Source organism: Protomyctophum parallelum (assembly GCF_964188405.1).
Source record: "Protomyctophum parallelum genome assembly, chromosome: 16".
NCBI lineage: Eukaryota > Metazoa > Chordata > Actinopteri > Myctophiformes > Myctophidae > Protomyctophum > Protomyctophum parallelum.
In genome coordinates this window covers 20,961,241-20,982,696 of record NC_139711.1, presented here as the reverse complement: position 1 = coordinate 20,982,696, position 21,456 = coordinate 20,961,241, and the positions used below count along the sequence as shown (strand labels likewise).

At 42.0% G+C, this 21,456-nt stretch overlaps 1 protein-coding gene across 1 annotated transcript; it reads right to left on the bottom strand.

The window, feature by feature from the left end:
• Positions 1 to 891: 891 nt before the first annotated feature.
• On the bottom strand, positions 892 to 21,246 carry LOC310873676 (transmembrane O-methyltransferase homolog; the record flags this gene model as incomplete). The annotated part of the gene is made up of 5 exons (XM_083786225.1): positions 21,114 to 21,246; positions 18,610 to 18,926; positions 17,120 to 17,316; positions 16,344 to 16,637; positions 892 to 1,005 (listed from the first exon to the last, which is right to left on the bottom strand). The coding sequence occupies exons 2-5, from the start codon at positions 18,872 to 18,874 to the stop codon at positions 892 to 894; spliced, it is 870 nt and encodes a 289-aa protein (XP_083642351.1). The 5' UTR covers positions 18,875 to 18,926; positions 21,114 to 21,246.
• Between the last annotated feature and the right edge of the window lie 210 nt (positions 21,247 to 21,456).

The following is a 21,456-nucleotide window of genomic DNA, read 5'->3' as shown; positions in this document are numbered from 1 at the left end:
CGGATCTGTGGATAACTTTGTATGGCAACTCCCTAGAGGCCAAGGAAAAACCTTTGCCTGGAATTTTTCACATCTGCTCTTTATAGCGCCACCAGGAGGCCGACATATGTAAAACACATTTTCTATTATTACTCCTTCAGATTTTATCCAAATTTCACGCAAATCGGTACACATGATCTCCATAGTCATGTGATCAAGACAGGTTTGTTTGATTTCTCATATTCCATCCTGATTGGCCACGATTGGCTCCTACAGTTTTCAGGAGTAGCAAATGGCCACAACTCCTCAACGCAGCGTCCGATTGCGATGAAACTGTGCACGCATATTCCCACTAGGCTGAGGAAGAATCCTGGTGGAGACCTGTGCCGATTGGCACTTTATCTAGTTATTATTATTTCTTTTTACCAGTGCCGTTTGCTCTGTTTTCTCTTTCTTTGCTTTATTTTTCATTATTCTTATTCTTATTATTAATACTACTATTGTTACTATTGATATGTTATGCTTTTATTGTTGTGAAGCACTTTGTGACTGATGTCTGTGAAATCTGCTCTATAAATACAATGTACTTATACTTACTTACCTGACAGTCCAAGCATCCACGATGATACCATATACGGTCCCCGTCCCCCCTAGGCCTAGGCCATGGGGTGGGTGGTTGGGTGAGTGAGTGAGTGAGTGAGTCAGTGAGTAATAAGCGGGATAATATCTGGCTAGGGATAAAATTCACCTTCACAGGGTGATTAACTTGTCTGTGAATTTTCTCCCCACAATAACCACCTAGCCAGATATTATCCCTTACACACTATAGGATGGCAGGTCTACAAGTGACCTGGCATCTGTCTACATTCTTCTTCTTGTCGTGTCCACAAGACAGTCAGTTACAACACTTGGCTAGATGTGGTTCAGCCACAGCTGAACACATTGCTGTCCCTTCTCATTAAACTCTGCCAAGTCCGATGCTGTACAGGGATGTTCCAGCAGGGGGCATGTGAGGAGGTGCATGGTCTGCATACACCCGCAAGGTCGTCAAGGCTAGGACAAGTGTTACGACATGTGCTATAGTCTGAAGAGGTGAGATTGGCAAGTGAGTCTGCAGTTCTAACTGCAATGGGGAGTTCGTTTCCCAGTTTGGGAGCCAGAAGGGAGAAGAGTCTGGAACATGTGGAGCATTGTCCTGGAGGTTTTAGGGAAGGTTATATATAGGTTATATAACATGTATGTATGTATGTACGTACGTACAGACAGACAGACAGACAGACAGACAGAGAGACACACACACACACACACACACACACACACACACACACACACACACACACACACACACACACACACACACACACACACACACACACACACACACACACACAGACACACAGACAGACAGAATTTAAATTGGCCTCAAATTGGCCTGGCCCTTGACAGTCTACTCTTGAGAGTTGTTTGTCCCCAAGGAAAGAAAAACCACTCCCCTGATGAGATGCTTCAGGAGCGAAAAGAACAAAGCACTGCAAGCCGCTTCCTTTTCTCTCGTCATAAAAAAACACTCAACAAGAGGAGGCCGGAGATTGCATTGCATTGCATTTTTGTAAAAGGCCACATTATAGCATGTAGTAGTAGGCCTACTGTAAGTATAGTTAAGTCAGCAAGTCGGCAAATAGACCATGTTCACTTCACGCTGAAGATCCAGCCAACAAGATAGGCTTTAACCATCAAGCAGAGGAGGTGAGAGCATTTTCTCTAAGTCACGAGAGCTGTAAAGGATATCGTTCCAACTGCGTAATGGACTCGACGGTAGCTCAGCCTCTAATGGGGCCAAATGCACCGTGGTGCTGCTGCTCTGAGGCCAGTGAAATACACTACCTGTCAGGGGGAAAAAACACCCAAATCAGGTCAGATTCGCACTTAAGGCAAAAGGACAACTCTTGACTGAACCGATTGAATCATTGCCTGATTTACAACCTTGAACTATTAAATATCCCCCATGTTACATCCACATCTCAAACTCATTAGGGTTTATTTTCCTTTTCTTCTTGTAGCCTACAACATATCTGACACAGAAAATTAAAAGAAAGAAAGAAAGAAAGAAAGAAAGAAAGAAGATCCGTTTTACTTGCCTGTTCTTGTCCCACATCACAATGGCTGTGAAATATAGCACACATGCATTTGGCAAAGGAACAGTAGGCCTATGCCAGGGTTGTTGCTGCAAAATATGCCCAAGGTCACAATAACACGTACATTGGAGTTTACACAATATAAACTGTTAATTTAACTCTCAAAGGTTAGAAATGGACTCCATATCGTAGTAGTGCTACTAGCAGAAATAGTAGTATTGATTGGGTGACCTCAGAACAGTCTCCACCAGGTATTCCTAAACCTAACTGTAACTGTCCCAGAACATGAGACAGTGGTTTCAGTTATACATTTAAATAATATTAAATATGGTTTTGCTTGTGCAACATCTATGATCATACTTGGATAAAAAGGTTGATTTCATTATGAATAAATATAATTAAAAACGACAATAAATATGTTAAAAGGTTATATATCACGAGGTAAAAATGCACCCTATGCAAAGGAGTGTCACATGACGTCACCTGTCAGTAAGGGTCAGAGGTTGAACTGAGTTCCTGGAGAGAAGTTGTATTTTTGGGAACGTCAGGGAGACGATTATAAGTCATCTGATCTGCATATGGTTCAAAGGAGCACACGGTACATATATTCTTTATTATGTGTTCCTTTTGATTGTGATGTGTTGTGTATTGCTGTAATGTAGAACTGCAGACTTTGTTTGATAAGTTAGGGTAAGGGTTAGCTAACTAGAGGACTCTGCTTCCTTGTGTATGGACTAAAAAACCTGAACAAAATGTCTTTGTTGAATGAATGAATAGTTGAATGAATAGTTTATTTCGGTGCTTTACATTTACATGTTAAGTTTCATCATTTGCATTTAAGTTTTTTACAAAGAGGTAGCACCGAAAAGGTCTAGGCTGAAGCCGAAGCTTATTTTGCCTAGCCTTTTTTAAGAAAATAAACAAAATACAAAATTAATACAAAGAAAAGAAACAAAATACAAAGGAAACAGAATAAAGCATTTTTTTAGAACTTAGTCTAATAATCTTATGTTAATGTTTAATAATGATAATAATAATGATCTTGTGATAATGTTTTATATTGATTTAATACCCTACTTTTAAATAGCTTTTTACATTTAATAAGTGATGTGCATATTTAGTTCATTATCCAGGCTATTCCACAAGGCTACTATTTTAGATATACATCTACCCTTGCCCCATTTTAATACACATGTCCCCCTGGGGTTGTACTGGGATTCTCTCATTTCAAACAGCTCCTGTATGGATAATAGTAGTATTTGTTTTATTTATTTTGTACATGCCTATTGCAGTGTTTAGGTTGACTATATATCTTCGAATTTTTATAGTTCCATATAGTTATAGTGGAAGTATGAGGGTACTAACCTGCCCCAAAGTTATTAGTGCAGCCGGCAGCAGGCAAAAACTAGAGTTCTCAACAGGCCCGAAAATTAAGGCCCGGTCCTACCTGGGCCCTCATCAAACCCTGTACACTCAAGACACGCTTCATATGTGGCCAGTACAGAATTCATTCCATATGTTGTTCTGACCCCCCCCCAATTCCAAAGTGCCAGCTCTCGCCCAGCAGTCTGCTGTCACCCAGGCGGATGCGTGCACGCGACCTCGCCCTTTAGGGCGTCTTACTGGTAGTAGTAGTGTAGTTGTAGTCAGTAGTAGTCGTAGTAGTAGTTGTATTAGTAGCATGGTCAGGAACAAAGGAGCAACAGCATTTAAATCTCAGAAGGTGTCACAGTGCATGGTGATTGTGCTCCGAGGCATTCATATCTGGCTGTTTCTGCAGTAATAGACTCATGGGAAATAAACTCCAGCAGCGCCATAACCTTTCTCTGTTCCACCGATGGCAGTTTGGTGGGAATTACACCCTCTTTGAAATTGTATCATTGTCTCCACCAGGCCGAAGGCATGGGGAGAGAGTATGTTTTGCACTCCGTCCGTCCGTCCGTGTGTCCGTCCGTCCGTCCGTTAGAAGCTAATCTCGGCCACCGTTAACCCGGTCGATGCCACATTTTGCACACACACTCCCTGGATGCCAACGATGAACCTCTGCCCCAAAATTTCCAGAACGGCCTGTTATAGCGCCACCAGGAGGCCGCTTTGTGCAAAACAAGTTTTTGCACAGTACACCTACAGATTTTGTCCAAAAATCCCGCAAATCGTTACACAGTATCTCCATAGTCATGTGCTCAAGACGGATGTGTCTGATATTTCATATTCCATCCTAATTGGCTAACATTGGCTTTCAAATTTTGCAGGATTGGCCTGTTTTGAACAAAAAACCTCAAATCATGAACGCAGCGTGCAATTTCACGTGAAATCTTTCACGCACTTTCCTACTAGGCTGAGGAATATAGCCCACCCATTTCACATTGCCCTGTTATAGCGCCACCAACAGGTGGATTGTGCATGCGTGCCATCAACACGGATCTGCACCATTTCCCATATTCCATCCTGATTGGCAAAGATTGGAACAAACAAACAAAAAACATGTTTATATTACTCCTAAATATTCCTATCCTCCTGGTGGAGACCTGTGCCCAGAAGGGCACTTTTTCTAGTTATGGCCTCTTTTTTGGGTGGAAAGTGTGTGTGCGTGCGAAGTTGCGAACTGTGTCTGCATATGAAAATGTGCGCATGCTTGCGTTCATGCGCCTGCGGAGGGCTCCTATTTCTGCAGATAGTGAAATTGCCATTTTCCCTAATAAATATTTTAAAGGTTAGCTGAGTGCCATCCTTGAGGGGGACTTTGGCCGATTAAATTAGCAGCTCTTTGAGCTGGTAAACTGGTGCGGCGTATTAGCCTCCATGGTAATGTGCAGTTTTACTGCTCCATGAGGCTGAAGGTGCAGTCTAAATGGTCATCATTTGAATTACATTGTTCACATAGTGTATGCTTTTTGGCAATGCGTGATGGGCTTTTTATTGTGCCATGCATTCAAATCAAATTACTTCAATTTAGTGAACAGCAAAGTCGGTAATTTCTTAATTTGGCTGATGCAGTCTCTTCATTCAGTTCTGTTTGTCACTTCTGTTCTGTTCTGTTCCGTTCTCACTCAGTGATGTAAAGTAGCATGTACTCAAGTACTGTAGTACTTAATTAGTAATACCCCAAAGTACTCAATTTTGGGGTATTCTTTTTTTACTTCACTGCAGTATTTACAATTTTCTACTCCACTATATCTCATGAGGACATTTTGTAACAGAGTATTTCGACATTGCAGTAGCCTATACTGATACCTTTTACTAAGTAAAACTTAAGTGTCCTCTCATCTCCTCTCCTCTCATCTCCCCTCCCCTCAGCCCTCCTCCCCTCAGCCCTCCTCTCCTCTCCTCTCCTCTCCTCTCCTCTCCTCTCCTCTCCTCTCCTCTCCTCTCCTCTCCTCTCCTCTCCTCTCCTCTCCTCTCCTCTCCTCTCCTCTCCTCTCCTCTCCTCTCCTCTCCTCTCCCCTCCCCTCCCCTCCCCTGCCATTATCCGGCACATAGAGATGTTTTGTGGATTTTCATTTCTTATACATTCCTAGCAGCAACTTCAGGATCAATGACTTCACATTTCTTGAGCTCACGCTGTTGAGTGTGTTTTGTGCAGAATCAATAGTGCCGCTGTGTGGGCTTTGATAGGCTGATGATGCTGAAACACATTTCACCCATTAATATAACAGTGGGGACCAATCCATACTGAACCACAGATACTGTACATGTACACGCACGCACGCACACACAATCTATATTCCACCATGAACCAACACTTGAATAGGCTAACTAATATATAAAAGGTCAGCGATAAAGACATGCAGTGTTACATGTTCTATTCCACTGTTGGCCAAACACCGGGACATCGGGACATTTGTATGGGTCCCTTTACATTTACATTTTGTTTTTAATTATTTTCATGAATTTAAAACAAATTCAATGTTGTTTTAAATGTTTTTCAGTAATTTCATAAAGAAAAATTAAAGACATTCCATAAATGAATTAGATAACGAATTGTGCAATGTGTTGTAGAGCTTGTAGATCTGCTATTTTCCCTGGTTTGGGTCCCATGGGCGAACCGTCGTCTCATTAATTTTGGGTCTTGAGCTAAAAGGTTTGGGAACCACTATTGTTTCAGATGTCTGCCAGCATCACTGTTTTCGTCGACTAATACTACGACGAAGAATGTTTGTCGACTACCTTTTTTCACTGACAAAAACTACATAAAAACTAAATAAAAACTACGACTAAATATACTGACAATTTCGTCAACAAATAAAAACTAGAATAAAATGTTAGGAAGGGACTAGTGGAAAACAGATCCAGTATAAGTCATTTTGCACTTGGTTGCATGCTGAAAATAGGCGATCTACAAGCTCACAATGTGTCGTGCTGCGACGCGTTGAGCTTGTAGATCGGCTATTTTCAGCAAGTGTAAAAACAGTCATTGAGCCCACCAAAATAAATTTTAGTCGACTAAATCAACTGTAGATTTAGTCGACTAAAATCTTATGATATTTAGTCGACTAAAACTAGACTAACACTAAAACATTCCTGGTGACTAAAATGTGACTGAAACTAAATGAAAACTATTGAAGAGACTATGACGGCTATAGCCTCCTATACAGAAACCATAAAAATAAACTGAAGCACTGCCGAGACCAGCTGGAGCACAGAAAGCGCATTCTGACAGGACCACTTCAGACACAGCATGAAGGGAAAGCCTATTTTAGCTTTGGTCTCAATCCGACGATGCTCTGTCCTTGATGTTGACACAAAGAGACGTGTGTGTGTGCGTGCGTGCGTGCGTGCGTGCGTGCGTGCGTGCGTGCGTGCGTGCGTGCGTGCGTGTGTGTGTGTGTGTGTGTGTGTGTGATTGTTTGTGGAGTGGGCACTTCATTCAACATTGCAGGTCCCTCCACTCATAGAGGAGCACATGCTTCTGCGTTTAAATTTGTATTTTATGTTTAATAATAGTGAGCAGCTCAGCATCGCAATGATGACCGAACAAACACGTCAGCAATGGACTTCCTGTCTGTGGCAGTTTGAACAATACGTCACTCTAATAATCTCCTCTGTGTGTGTGTGTGTGTGTGTGTGTGTGTGTGCGTGTGTGTGTGTGTGTGCGTGCGTGCGTGCGTGTGTGCGCACACGCCTGCGTGTGTCCACCATGTGTACGTCCATAGATTCATGCTTATAGTGTATGTGTTTGTAGTATGAATGTGTTGTCTGTGTCCTTTTCATTCCTCCTCTCTTTGTCATTGCATTTATCAAATGGGGTTCATCCCACTGACATCAAGGAGCTGTTCTGCCGGGGGGGGGGGAACAGACCATGTCACGCCAGCAACAGCTGTGAGCGATAAAAGGAAGAAACAAGTGGCATTCGCCCAAAACAATCATCTTAATTGCAGTTTGCGGTGGGATTTTATCGTCCCTTGTTGTGACAATTGCTCTAAATGCATTAACTCTGATATAGTGTTCCAACTAGTGGTGGACAAAGCACTCGACCCCAGTTCTTGAGTCAGAGTATAGATACTCCTGCTCAAATATTACTACAAGTGAAAGTTGCTCAGTAAAAATTGTACCCGAAACCCTGGCATGTCCATTCTCTCTAACCGTACTGTACCACTACCTTCCTCTCTCTCTCCGATGCTAGAAATTAATTAGAAATAATGACAGGAAGCACCCTTAGTATAGACTATAGTCATTGGTTAGATATAAGGTTGGTGAGGGGTGCGTTAAGACGACCGGAGTAAGGTTGGTGAGGGGTGCGTTAAAACGACCGGATTAAGGTTGGTGAGGGGTGCGTTAAAACGACCGGATTAAGGTTGGTGAGGGGTGCGTTAAGACGACCTGATTAAGGTTGGTGAGGGGTGCGTTAAAACGACCGGATTAAGGTTGGTGAGGGCTGCGTTAAGACGACCGGATTATGGTTGGTGAGGGGTGCGTTAAGACGACCGGATTAAGGTTGGTGAGGGGTGTGTTAAGGGTTGGGAGAGGGTTAAGGTTAGGGTTAGGGTGAGAGATAGGTTGTAGGACTAATGACTAGTCTAAACTAAATGGACCTGGAGGTGAAAATCTGCACCAGCATCTCTTGTTCTACGTCTGGACCGTGACCTTTTGACCCAAAGAGTAATCGTCTCTTTGGGGCAGTCTATACTGATTATTCCCGCCAAGTTTCACGCATATCCGGCCACCGGGCTGAAACTGTGTGGAAACAGCATCACAGAACCCAGGCAAAGGGGCGGTCCGGGATATTTCAGGGTTGGTTTTCAAAGCAGTACTGTGGGTTTGTTAGTGTTGGTTATTTCCACCGTCCAAGACTCCAATCCCATGGGCCCTTTATTCACATCTCCCCATATAGGCGGTGATCTCTGATCAGCTGTCTACATGAGACTGTACGGGCAGGGTAATAAGAAGCATTGAGAATGATGAACAACCCACTTTAATGACAATAACTTCCATTTTTATTTTCATGCCGTTTCGTTTCAGCCATGCACAGGAAATGAACCGACTGAGAAGATCGATGTTTACAAGCCGCGTATGGGGGTGATGCTGGGAATGGGATAGTTAGCGATTTATAACCCATCAAGTGTCATTTTGACTAGATTACTGATGAAAAGCAATAAACGCAAACATTGATTTTTTTTTTTTTTTTTACCTATGGAGATATCGAATCTCACACATTTCTGTGGGCGCTGGAGGGTGTTGGCATTGATCCAGTCTGATGCCCCAAAGAATGAAAAATTCATGACTATTCGACTTATTTTGCAATCAACACATGTGACAAAATGCCACTTCTTTGTTAACTCAAGAAACAGAGGATCTTTCTTTCTTTCCGTCAGTGTGCGTGCGTGCGTGTGTGTGCGTGCGTGCGTGCGTGCGCTTCATCAGCTGGAGTGGGCAGAGGGAGAAAGAGAGGGGGCCCTTGATGGCGTCTCCAGAGACCAGGGGACTTCTATTTTTAGTACACTGTGATAGCCTGTCGGCCCCAACACCCCCACCCAATCTCTAACACACACACACACACACACACACACACACACACACACACACACACACACACACACACACACACACACACACACACACACACACACACATACTGTATATATGTTGTAGTAGACTGGGCCAGATCTAAATGGATTGGGCCGCGGCCCACGTGGCCCAATGGAGAATACGCCAGTGCTGGGCACTGATCCTCACCAGGGCTCAATTCACATCAATATAGGTCAGGGGTGGGCAAATGGTGGCCCGGGGGGGCCACATGCGGCCCCCACCTTCACTTAATGTGGCCCTCAGGTTAATGTCAGAATGCTGATATAATGTTGGTTTCAGCATGTTTACAATTCCACAACATGCAAACATGACCTGCTTGAATTACTTCAGTCTAAATTAGTAGCTCAATGCTCAACACACGTATAATTAAAGGCATTTGAAATTACATAAAAATGTAAATTTTCAGGATTCCAATTCGAATATAGCAAAAATAGCCGATCTACAAGCTCAAAACGTGTCGCAGCGCGACGCGCTTTGAGCTTGTAGATCGGCTATTTTTGCTACGACAGTAATATATGGCCCTAGGGAGTGAGTGTGGAAATATAGTGGCCCTCTCCATCGTCAAAGTTGCCCTCCCCTGATATAGGTCTACACAACAACAGCAAAATAATTGAAACACTTCTATACACTATATAGAAGTGGTTCTCAAACTTGGTTCTCAAACTTCTTCGTGCTTAAGGGCCCCAAAATGTGAGCTTGTAGATCTGCTATTTTTTAATAACCAACCTAAAAATGGATAAGTGACGCTACAATCACTACTTTTGCTGGGAACGCTGGGAACGCCTTGGAACAGTTACAGAGTGGGGGCCTCAGATCATACTTTATGCTCTGAGGCCTAGCAGTGTACTTTAATGCAATAAACAAATAACTTAAAACTACAGTATAACTTATAGATTTAGGTTTAAAGTAGTTTTCACAATGCATTGTGTTGTATTGATTTCACTTAAAGGACAACTTTAGTTTTTTTCAACCAAGGTTCATGTTTTAGGTTGTTATTAGAGAAACTAAAAGGTGAGTGTTAATTTTCTTTCATTTGCTGCTTTCTTTCGTTTTGGGGATTTTAGCAGTTTTTGACAGGGGGGCTGGGGCATTCGAGCATGGGGCTAAATATGTATTTTTTTTACAAAATATTATGGCGATTTATTTTTTTATTATTTACTATAGTCCTAATAAACCCCAATAAATTACATCTGGCCACAACAAATCACAGGATCTATTGAATGTGACAAACTGACATATTGAGCCTATACACACAGTATAAGCCTTCCCCCAGTAGGCTACCTTCACATTCAGTAGATCATGTGATCTTCTGTGGCCAGATGTAATTTCCTGGGGTTTATTAGGACTATAGTAAATAATAAATAAATAAATCACCATCACATTTGGTAAAAAAATACATATTTAGCCCCATGCTCGAATGCCCCCGCCCCCCTGTCAAAAAGTGCTAAAATCCCCAAAACGAAAGAAAGCAGCAAATGAAAGAAAATTAACACTCACCTTTTAGTTTCTCTAATAACAACCTAAAACATGAACCGTGGTTGAAAAAAACTAAAGTTGTCCTTTAAATAACTTTGTCGTGGGCACGGTGGCACAGTCGGTAGTGCTGTCGCCTCACAGCTAGAAGGTCCGGGGTTCGATTCCCGCTGGTGATGCTGTGGGCGTGTTCTCTCCTCCACGTCATCAGTGTCCCGAGGCGGGGTTGGCGAAAGGAGTTTTATGTGTGGAGTTTGCATGTTCTCCCCGTGTCCCCCTAGGGTAGATAGTGGTACCCTCACAGAAAACATGCAGTAATGCTGGTCTCTAAACTACCTCCCCCTGGCCAGCCGGGGCGCCCGATGGAGGGGAAAGGAACTGGTCGGAATAACGTGTTCCTTCCACGTGCTGGGGAAATCCCCCCGTCAGGTGATAAGAAGCAGCTTGGACTCCTCATGCATAGAAGGAAGCATGAAGTCAGTCCACTGCCCCCCCCCCCCCCCCCAGGTTGGTAGAGCCCACGATTACATTCAATAATTGACAATGGGTGAAAAAATGGGTGAAAGATTTGTGTGATAAAATGTATAAAGAATATATAATATAACTTTGTCAGAGCAAGCTACTTGCAGGGCTGGACAAGCCCCCAATTCAGTTCTAATCCCAATGTTTATACCGTAGTCTAAAAACTCAACTCTAATGGATTTTGATCCCCTTTAATCTCTGTTATGGTCTCAGGGCGGCTGAGAAATAGATTGATAGTCTGACACACATGTGATATTACCAAGTAGAACGAAACTGCACTGCAGTGTGAAAAGTTGAAAATGTGTTTTATAGGATCATCTGTCACCCAAATGTATGGTCTAATAATAATAATACACACAGGGGACCGCGATGCATAGCATTATATACCCGACATAATACAACAAAAAAGACTGGCATGACATTCTCTGCATAACTTTGTCACATTGAGCAAGCTCCTTACAGTGCGTGGGGTTGTAAATGTGTCCCAGAGAACCGAGCTGTGCAGAAGTTCCCAGCAGTGTGATGGGGCGATGTGTGTGTGTGTGTGTGTGTGTGTGTGGGGGGGGGTGTTTAGGGCCTTTGTGTGGAGACAGCCCGCGGCCACTAGAGCAGCATGCCTCTTTTTAGGGGTTGATTTATAATTGAAAGCTGTGTTTACATCCGTTCGGCTGCTGCAGCTTCCAGCACAGAGTGCACTTCACAGCTAGTAGCTAAAAAAGAACGAAGAAAGGAGGGTGCCAAAACCCCCACAAATCGAACCCCTCCGAAATGGCTAGAGCAGATGGAATTTGGGGTGGGGGGGGGGGGGGGGCGTTGGCTGCTGGGGGTGGGGTTATAGTGGCAGAACTTCTGTGTTTACATTTAGTGGTACACCATTGTGTACACTAACAGTGACTCTAAAAGGAGGGAAATGTTAAATCACCTCTTGTCAGTGGGGGAGATTGACCACCTCTTACTTGGGAGACCTCTCTGACTACAGTGGTCGGTGTTGTGCCCAGGATAGGAAGAGTTATCTCGGCTGGGCGGATGGCGTAACTCAAAGGGGTGATGGCTTCAGTTTGCTCGTGTTAAAATGGATAGATCTTATTACTCACCCCATGGAGCCTTGAATTAATTCTGTTTTTGTCGCATTACTTTACTAGCCAATAATCTGATGACTCAAAGAGTCTCCATTGAGTGGTCTCCTACCAGAGACTCTGCCGGTCATCAGATTATTGGCATAACAAAAACAAAAAGTCTCCATGGATTCAAGGCTTCATGGGTGTGTACAGTAAAATTATTTTATAATTTTTTGGGAGAACTACTCCTAGTTCTGTGACACGTCAACATAAATGCCACCACTGCCTGTAATACAGAGCATTAAATTAAGCATTAGCATAATATTACAGAGAGAAATCACTTGGGTCTGAATTACACTTTAGATTGCTGTGCTGGCAGCAATGTGTACTATATACATTGGCTAATTGAAAATGTAATAAAGTATGTGACACAGTGTTAGTGCTTCGGAAATGCTTTGTCTATGGTGCAGCTATTTGTGAATGTTATGTATACTCAAACATAATGATCAATATCACGACATTGCAAAATATACGAAGGCTGCGGGCACTGAAACTTGCACACTGAAGCACGTAGGCCTACACTTAAACAGTCCAATTGTCTCCGCTCCTCCTGTGCAAGTTGGCCTATTGATCCTCGTATGAGATTCATGGGGCTTCACAAAGACTGTCTGTCTGCTCCAACAGTTTCCTGCTGTCACCCGTTTCATTCTGGGAATAGTTACAGCTGCTGTGGTGCTTTGTGTACCGGATGGGTGCAGGTCTCCATCATGTACCGATTCTTTATGTTCATTTGTATTTAATTTTCAACATGCAGGCCTCCGCTCCTTACATTTCGGTATCCCACTGGCCACTTCCCACTTCTCTGAATGCTGTTACATTTTATCATTTCAAATGTTATAATACACAGCTTTATATTAGTGTACAGTAACGAGTGTGACATCCTCTACTTCTTTTCCATGCCAATTAATCTCACAATCTGGTTATTTTCATTCCTGCTTAAAAGATAGACACTGGCTATGTTTACATGGACAGTTAAATCCCCTTTTCATTCAGAATAAAAGTTAAATACTATTAAAAGTTCTCATATAAACACCTACAAAAACTTAAATCGGAATGAAAATGGTCAATCTGATTTAAACTTAGATCTGATGTAACTGACCGGTTTATTCCATTTTTAAATCCTATTGAAACAATTGTGGACTCATGTAAACACTCATTCGGATTGAAGTTCATTCTGGTCTTTCTGTGCATGCTTGTTTCCATGTAATTGGTATGGCTATATTATGCTCTTGTTTTGCGATTCATTATATTAAGAAATTATATTAGAAACCTCTCATAGGCTACAGGATACATCAAATATAAAGTAATACGGCATAAAAGGGTTTTTCTATTATTATTATTTTGTTTTACTGAAATGTAGTGTAGTAAAAGTAAAACAATTGGAAAGTAAAGTAGAAATACCTCAAAATTGTACTTTAGTATTAAAGTAAATGTACTTTCCACCACTGGACGTAAACATATCCGCCCGCCCCCTATCCAATCAGAAGCCTTCCCAGCCCCAAACCTGATGTGGAATGAAATAATGGGATTTAAAAGTATTGTCCATGTAAACACTCATTCGGAATGACCTTTCCCATGTAAACACGCAGCAAAAAACATTACTTCTGAATGAATTCATTCTGAAGTTTTCATTCTGAATGAAAAAGCCCTCATGTAACCGCAGCCACTGCCACCCTGTGTTTATTTGGGATATCAGATGTACTTGTAGCACAATGAGACTATAAGAACTGGAGAAGTGGTGGCACAACAACAGCTTTTGTAAATCTGTTATAAAAAATAAAATTAGGTTTAACACATATCAAGAAATCTCTAAGATATGCAGCCATGCTACCAATAAACATTGAAAACACCGCTGGAGGAGGTCTATAACTGCTAATTGAGTTTTGAAATATTATGTTCAAATTACTGGTGCAACAGATTTTATCTATAAAACTAGTTTGGTGTAACATGATTAGTAGATAAATATTGTCTTAATCCAGTTTAAAACCTTCTTGGTGCAACCGAGAAGGTTGAATGTAATGCAATAATTCATGCATTACATCATCATGAATTAAGCATTATGCATGGATTAAGTGATTAAAGCGAGGCACTTACCTCTACCTTCCATAGTACCTTTCTCTCTGTAACACACACACACACACACACACACACACACACACACACACACACACCTCCTTAAAAAGGTACACTCTGCCACCATGTGGTTATTTGCAGGTATGGCATACTTTAGATGAGAATTAAACTATTATTACTTTCTCTGCACTAAATGTATGTTACATCTTCCCTCATTTAGTTTTATTTGATTTAATTAAAGACCAGATGGCCCACTGCAGTTCAACTCAAAGTTTCCTTCACATCCCCATGTGCGTAACAAATCACACCTGTGAAGTGAGGGGCGCTCTTATCATCGTACATCATCATGACGTAACATGTCGATTTGCTCAGACACATATGACGTAAATCTTTCCATTCATTGTCAATGGCATTTAATGTTTGTGTTAGGACAAAAATCTACACTCTATAGCTGAATATAGGAGGGGCTAGTGCCCCTCAAGCAAGGAACATATGAACACTAACGCCATGCTGAGGGTTATGCAATGTAAATCAGGGGCCTACAAGCTAAAGAACACAACCACTGGTAAAACCTGTAGCCATTAAAGTAGCCTGGTATAGAATGCTTGTTTGTTGTTTGTTAGTTTGTTTTACACCTGCATAATTAAACAAATACTTGTGATTTTTAAGTGTTCTCTGATGTAGGTGAAAAACATGATGGATGGTTTGTTCTCAGCTAGGAACTACATTGTGCTAAACATTCAGGGATATTGGGACAAGACTTCACCATGCAGTGGTGGAAAGTATAGGCTACTCAAGTACTGTACTCTTAACAGTGTGCAATTGAGGTATTTTTCTGTTTTTTGTTTTCAGTGCTTAAATACTTCTACTCCACTACATCTCAGAGGCAGTTATTGTACATTTTACGCCATTACAATTATTTAAACAATTTAGTTTAGTTACTTAGAAGTTTTAGATTATTGTTACAAATCATGCATTAACTATGTGCTTGTAGATCTGCTATTCTCAAAAGTATTTAAACTTGTGAAATGGGCCATTCTGCATGATGAGTACTTTTTGGCTCTAAGTACATTTGGTTGCTGATACTTTTGTACTTTTACTCAAGTAAATTGTGAATACCAACCAACGTGTACTTTCTACATTACTGTATTGATACTTTTAGTTATAGGTAAAAAGAAAATACCACGTTCTACCACCTTCCACATCCCAGGCCAGTGGCCACACACAGAGGTCTAACACAGTAGAGTATTAGGTTAGGTCTTTGGCTTCAGACTGTAAATGGAAAAATAGTGCATAATGCAGTTGCCAAAGAGGACTTACGTTCGCCTATATATGGTTCTGTAATTTGGTATCTGTGACCAAAGACTGGAGAAACGATTTTAATGAGCTATAAAGTGCAAGATACAATGGTATGAATGCAGAGACACACACACTTCACAGCTGGCTTCTGTACTTTGCACTTAAAATGCATTTATTGTTGTACGTTTGACTAGAATTGGGTAAACAGGAGGTGGATCAATATGTTGGCAGTTGGCATGTCAATTATGTCAAACCAAATCTGAACGCAGGTGTCTGTCTGCCTATTTAAAGGACCACTTCACCACTTTTCAACCTACCTTCATATAATAGGTCCTCACTAATGTTCATGATAAAATGCCACATTTCTTTTCTACTCGGTCTGTGTCTCATGGGAGGGCTGTGGGCAGTTCAGAAACCCGTCCACCAGTGACATCATCAATGGGAATGGAAGCCAATAGAAACTGCAGGCTTTCTATTCCTGAAAAGTTGCAACATGATAATGGAAGCAATCGTTCTCATGATAATACAAATCTAAATTTAATATATATTTTTTTGTTTAAAAAAAGATCTGCCTAACGATGATGTCACTGGTGGACAGGGTTCTGTACTGCCCACAGCCCACAGACTGTGGGCAGACACAGACTAAGTAGGACAAATGGTCACTGCCCTATTGCTAGCCTTAAAGCCTTGCATGACAACTATCCTCATGATAAAATACCTCCGTCATAAAATGATGCTCTGACATAATAGAGTAGTTCTCTGTCCACGCGTTGAAGTACTTCATAAGGTCACTGAAGGCTGGACCACACTGCCCCCTTTTGACCAGGAGGACGTGGCAGCCAGACGGGCTGAGGAGTCTCTCTCTCTCCATGGCCAGCAGGTCAGTGAGGTACCGCTGCGGGTCATGGTCCATCAGAACCAGATCCAAAGCCACGCTGTCCCCATGGGCTGGCGCTAAGTGAGGGCGCAGGGCAGGGATGGCCTCAGCTGAGCTGCATGTCAGCACAAGGAACTATCAAGAAAACACAAATGCTATTATTGCCAGGAAGTAACAATGGTTCATAATGAGAAATGTGCAGTGTTGAGATTGTTTTTCTTTTCTTTCTTTTTTGTTATGTCGTGAAGGAAGTTAACAAGGTATCCCAAAAAAAGAAAATGAGTGGGTAACAGGATAAAAAGTAAGAGTCAGACAAAAAACTGAATAAGGTATAAATAGAGAAGAAAACAACAGCAAAAACATATATAAAAATCACACCCATGTGAACTGAGTGTTGCTGGGCCGGTTCCAGGGAGCCACCCCACGTCCGAAACGGTTGAGAAATTACAGAGTTACCGTGTGGGGGTCCCCTGAACAAGGTGCCCTTTTTTTCACTTGAGCACCTGCCCCTCTAAATGTCTGTGCACACCACTGCACCATCCCACACGGCTCGGCTTTTCCGTTTGTCCCGTCACTTCACTTCCACAGTGAATGTAGGCTACTGTACTGTACTGTACCTGCGAGTCTTTGAAGCCTGCCACCAGTATGAGCTCCTCCCCAAGTTCTGCTGTGCTGGAGTCCATCTCCACTGTGAGCAGCCGGCCAGCAGGGGGCAGTAGACGCAGCATCCTGATGGAGCTGTAGCCACAGTGCATCCCCAGCTCCAGCACACAGCGGGGGCCGACCCGCTGCAACACTTCATCCAGCACCTGGCCTAATGGAATAGGACAACACTAGACTTTATGGCAGCCATTCCCAAACCTGTGGTAGTGGTGGTGGTGGTGGGCCGTGTGGATATTGCCCCCAAATACCGGTAAGACCATATAGACATATAAAGGTAGAGACGCCTCTTCCGGCTCTGGGGTACATGTGTGTTCTCGAGGAGGGGCAGAATTTTCCAGAGATTCCTTGCGAAGCATAGCGTGTCATTTTATAGCGTATCACTTTATATTTAAACCACTTCAACCATTATTTTATACTTTGGCTATTTGCATACATTTAAAAAGATATATATATATATATAGATATATAGCTGCGAGCAGCGATAAGGCGGGACCAAGAAATGTGTATTCAGTCATTGCCAACGGTCAAACGGTTCATGAGATATGCACGTTCAAAGTTAGCATTTTCAATTCAGTGCTATAGCGCCACCTTTTGGCCAATGGTCATGGGCTTCGCATTGGCATGGCCCTCTACCAGATTCCTGCATTTCGCAAAAAGCGACTGCACGGTTCAGCCAGAACAGCTATTTTTGGCGGAAAAGAAGGAGAAGGAGAAGAAGAAGAAGAAACACTTTGTGACTTCTTGATCCCTTAAAAAGAAATAGCAGATCTACATCATAGTGTGGCACAGAGTAACACACTATGAGCTTGTATATCTGCTATTTTTGAAGGAAAGAAATCAGCAAATCTTTGAATATAAGTCTTTGCTGCTGGGGGGTCCCTGGAACAAAATATTTTGAGATGGGGGTTGGGGTTGGCAGCCAAATACAATGTTCGAGCACCACTGATATAGCAACGTAGGTTTCTCAGAAAACTCTTAGGATTTTAGAAGGCATTTTTAGAATCAGTCCCAGTTCTAAATGGGTAGTATACAAAAATGTATGATAACAAATAAATATAAAAGTGCAGAAGTCCCGCCTGTGGTTGTGACTTGTGCCCCTCTTCGCACCCATTGGTTGCTGTTTCGTGGTTGGACAAAAATCTCTCTCCATCCACTACCATTGAAATAACATGTTTTTCAGTTGCTTCATGTTAATATTATGTGCACTCAATTCTTATTTTAAACTTGGTCTCAGTATAAAGGAACATCACAGGTGCAGCATGGTGACTGACTGGGCATATCATGTTTGTTTTTAGTTTTTTCCATAAAAGTTGTTTTAGCAAATTCAACATAAACAAGGCGGAACCAGGGTGGAACAAGACAGAAAGAACCTGCTGGTTAGTCAGTCAGGGACCAATCAGAAGGCTGACAAAGGGTGAATTGTGAATGGGGTCTAAAAACTGACCTCTCTGTGGACCGAGGCAGAGAGAGGGGTGTGTCTCATCGTAGCGGTCAAAGGCCTCCAGGACACTCTGAGCATTGCCGTGGGTGCAGTGGGAGAAAACATAGGCATGGGTGCTCTTCACGCACACACTCCCTCGGGCCAGCCTCAGGGCCCAGCCCAGCGCTCGACGACACAGTGCTCTGACGTTAGCGCGGTGGTAATAATGGTTCAACACAATGATTAGGATGCCAGGCAGCACTGGCACGGAAAGAGCCAACAGCCACATTTAGAAGAACTGTGTGTGAGGGGGAAAACGATGGGGTAGGAAGCGTCCCAATCTGAGAGAGAGAGAGAGAGACACAACAGAAGGTTAATTGAAATAAAGGTGTAAGAGCCCTTATGACTTATATGTTAATAGGCAACTAATTGATGACATCGCCGTAGGGCTTGGTCGATGTCAAGGCCAGCCCAGGTATTTAAACCTGTCACTGATTGAGTGCAGCCAGATGTTGCTGCAGTTTTCGACTGTGTTTGTTGGTTGGTTTGGTGGTCTTGTATACGTTTTGGCCATTTGTTTTATTGTTCATTCACACCTATAGGCCTCACTCACAAATAAGGCCCTGTACACACATATCAGACGAACATGCTCTGTGCTGTCCGTGTTTCATGGCCGCCTCAATGCTTTTCCAATGGAAGTCACGTGGTTTGACCAAACAGTTGTGTGTGATGGGGGGAGGGGGGCAATCAAACACAAGCGTTTGGTCAAACCACGTGTCTGATATGTGTGTACAGGGCCTTAGTGAGTGAGGCCCTAGGCGGGGGTACAGTACAGTACAGTACAGTACAGTACCACTCCGTTGAAACGGGTCAGATTTTTTTTATCTTTTTGCCAAATTTAACCAATTCATGAAAAAGATTACAAATAATAAAGGCATTGGCAACATTGGAAATCATATTTAAACACTGTCAATGTATACCTGTAGGCTATAACCCAACTGATTATAGTTGCTACTGTAAGTGTGTATAGCTCAGCATCTTAACACCTGAATGGAAATTAATTAATTAATGACTAATTACAATTATTTGGATATTCTGTACCCAAGAGTAACATGCAGCGAAAATAATAACCTTCATAAAAAAAAAAATGAAAGAATTAATGATAATGTCATACCGTCCGTAACCTGTCTCACGGCACACAAGCAATAAACTCAGAATATAAATGTTGACATACAGTACTTGCCAGGCACGACCTGCACCATTGCCATAAGGACGGTTAAGAGTGTTCCTGTCAAACACAGGTGCTATCCCCGACCTCTCCAACAAAATGGTAAAAAAGAAAAGAAAAGGAGAAAAAAAGAATATAGAAGCCAATGGCTAAGAACAAGGCCTCTATTCTTTGTATTTTAAAACTGAGTTTGGTTCCCTAGGTTACAATAGCAAATACAGTACATGTTCTGTATCTAGGCAATAAAACAGACAGGCTGTAAGGAGAATCAACAAGTGAAGGAAAATAATACTTGGCTAAGAGTAATACAGCAAATGGGTCTGTGCTTTCCATCCGGGCTGTCTCCAGTTTTCCTACTTGATGTCAGATAAAGAAAGAAAGAAAAGGAATGGGAGTGCACTATTTTCATGTGGAATACATTGTCATTCACTCTTGCCATCCACCAATCCCAATTTACCACATAAATAAAAATTAAGAAGCTAAAAGGTGAGAATGGGTTTCTATCTACCATCTGGCCTCGCAATTTCTAATGCAAAGAAATAACAATAATTAGTGGCCGTTATTTTGGGTTCATTATTTGTATGTATATTTCTTAATTTTTTACCACTTTTCTTTTTTTTAGATTATGGTGATGTTTTCCTGTTCCACGCCACTACACATGTTGGGCACTGCTTACCATAGTCCATGCTGTAAGCAGTGTATAGTGATGACATTCATTCAGTCTATACTTTACTGTAGATCAAGGCTTCCAACTTCCCATACCTTTTATGCTGATTTTATGCTGATTTCTTAGGTAATATTTGACAATTTGACAAATGTTTTGGCAAATATTTGACCATTTTTACAGTATAGTTTGATGTTTACTTTTGACTTCGTAATGGTCTTATTATTAGTAGGTTTACAGTATATAGAGGTTTTTAGAGCGGTATCAAAAATGTCTTAAATTTAGGTCTTCAAATTGTCACTTTAGACTGAGAATACCATGTGACTGTAGACACTTATAGGCTACTGTAAGTTTGTTTGTTTAGGGCAGGCTACTGTTGAGAAACATCACCTGGGGAGTGGGGAACCCCCCAAAATCATTTGGGGACCCCTCTGGCAAAGTTTAAAAAAAAACACTACTCCGAACTATCTACAGTATGACACCCAGATTTAGGCTATTCTTCCACCGTTCCCAGTGATTTTCTTTTAGTTTTAGTTTCGTTTTTTTAGGTAAAACCTGACATACATCCTCTGCTGTTGGCTTTAGCGACCAAGTCATGATCATTTTTTTATTTTTTACTTCCATGCAGAACCTCACCTGAAACATGTTTCTCCGTTTCTCCACACGAGGGAGACAAAGGAATAGCAATCATAATAACGTTACATCTTCAGTAGGTTTGTTTATGCCTGGTCTCCATGGCACTGAGCAGCCGCAGATGCATCGTACCCACAGGACAGGAGTCAGCCAGTCAGGACCAAGACTAATCAAAACGAAATGTATGCACCTGCCTTAGAAATTCAATGACGGTCGCAGTCTTGTAAAACGGTAAACTAAACACAAACATGCTGGATATATGGAATGGATTAATTTGTTCATTCCAAAACATGTCAATTTCTCACCAGTCTGCATGACTTGTTATCCCGCCTGTGTCGGCCCGATA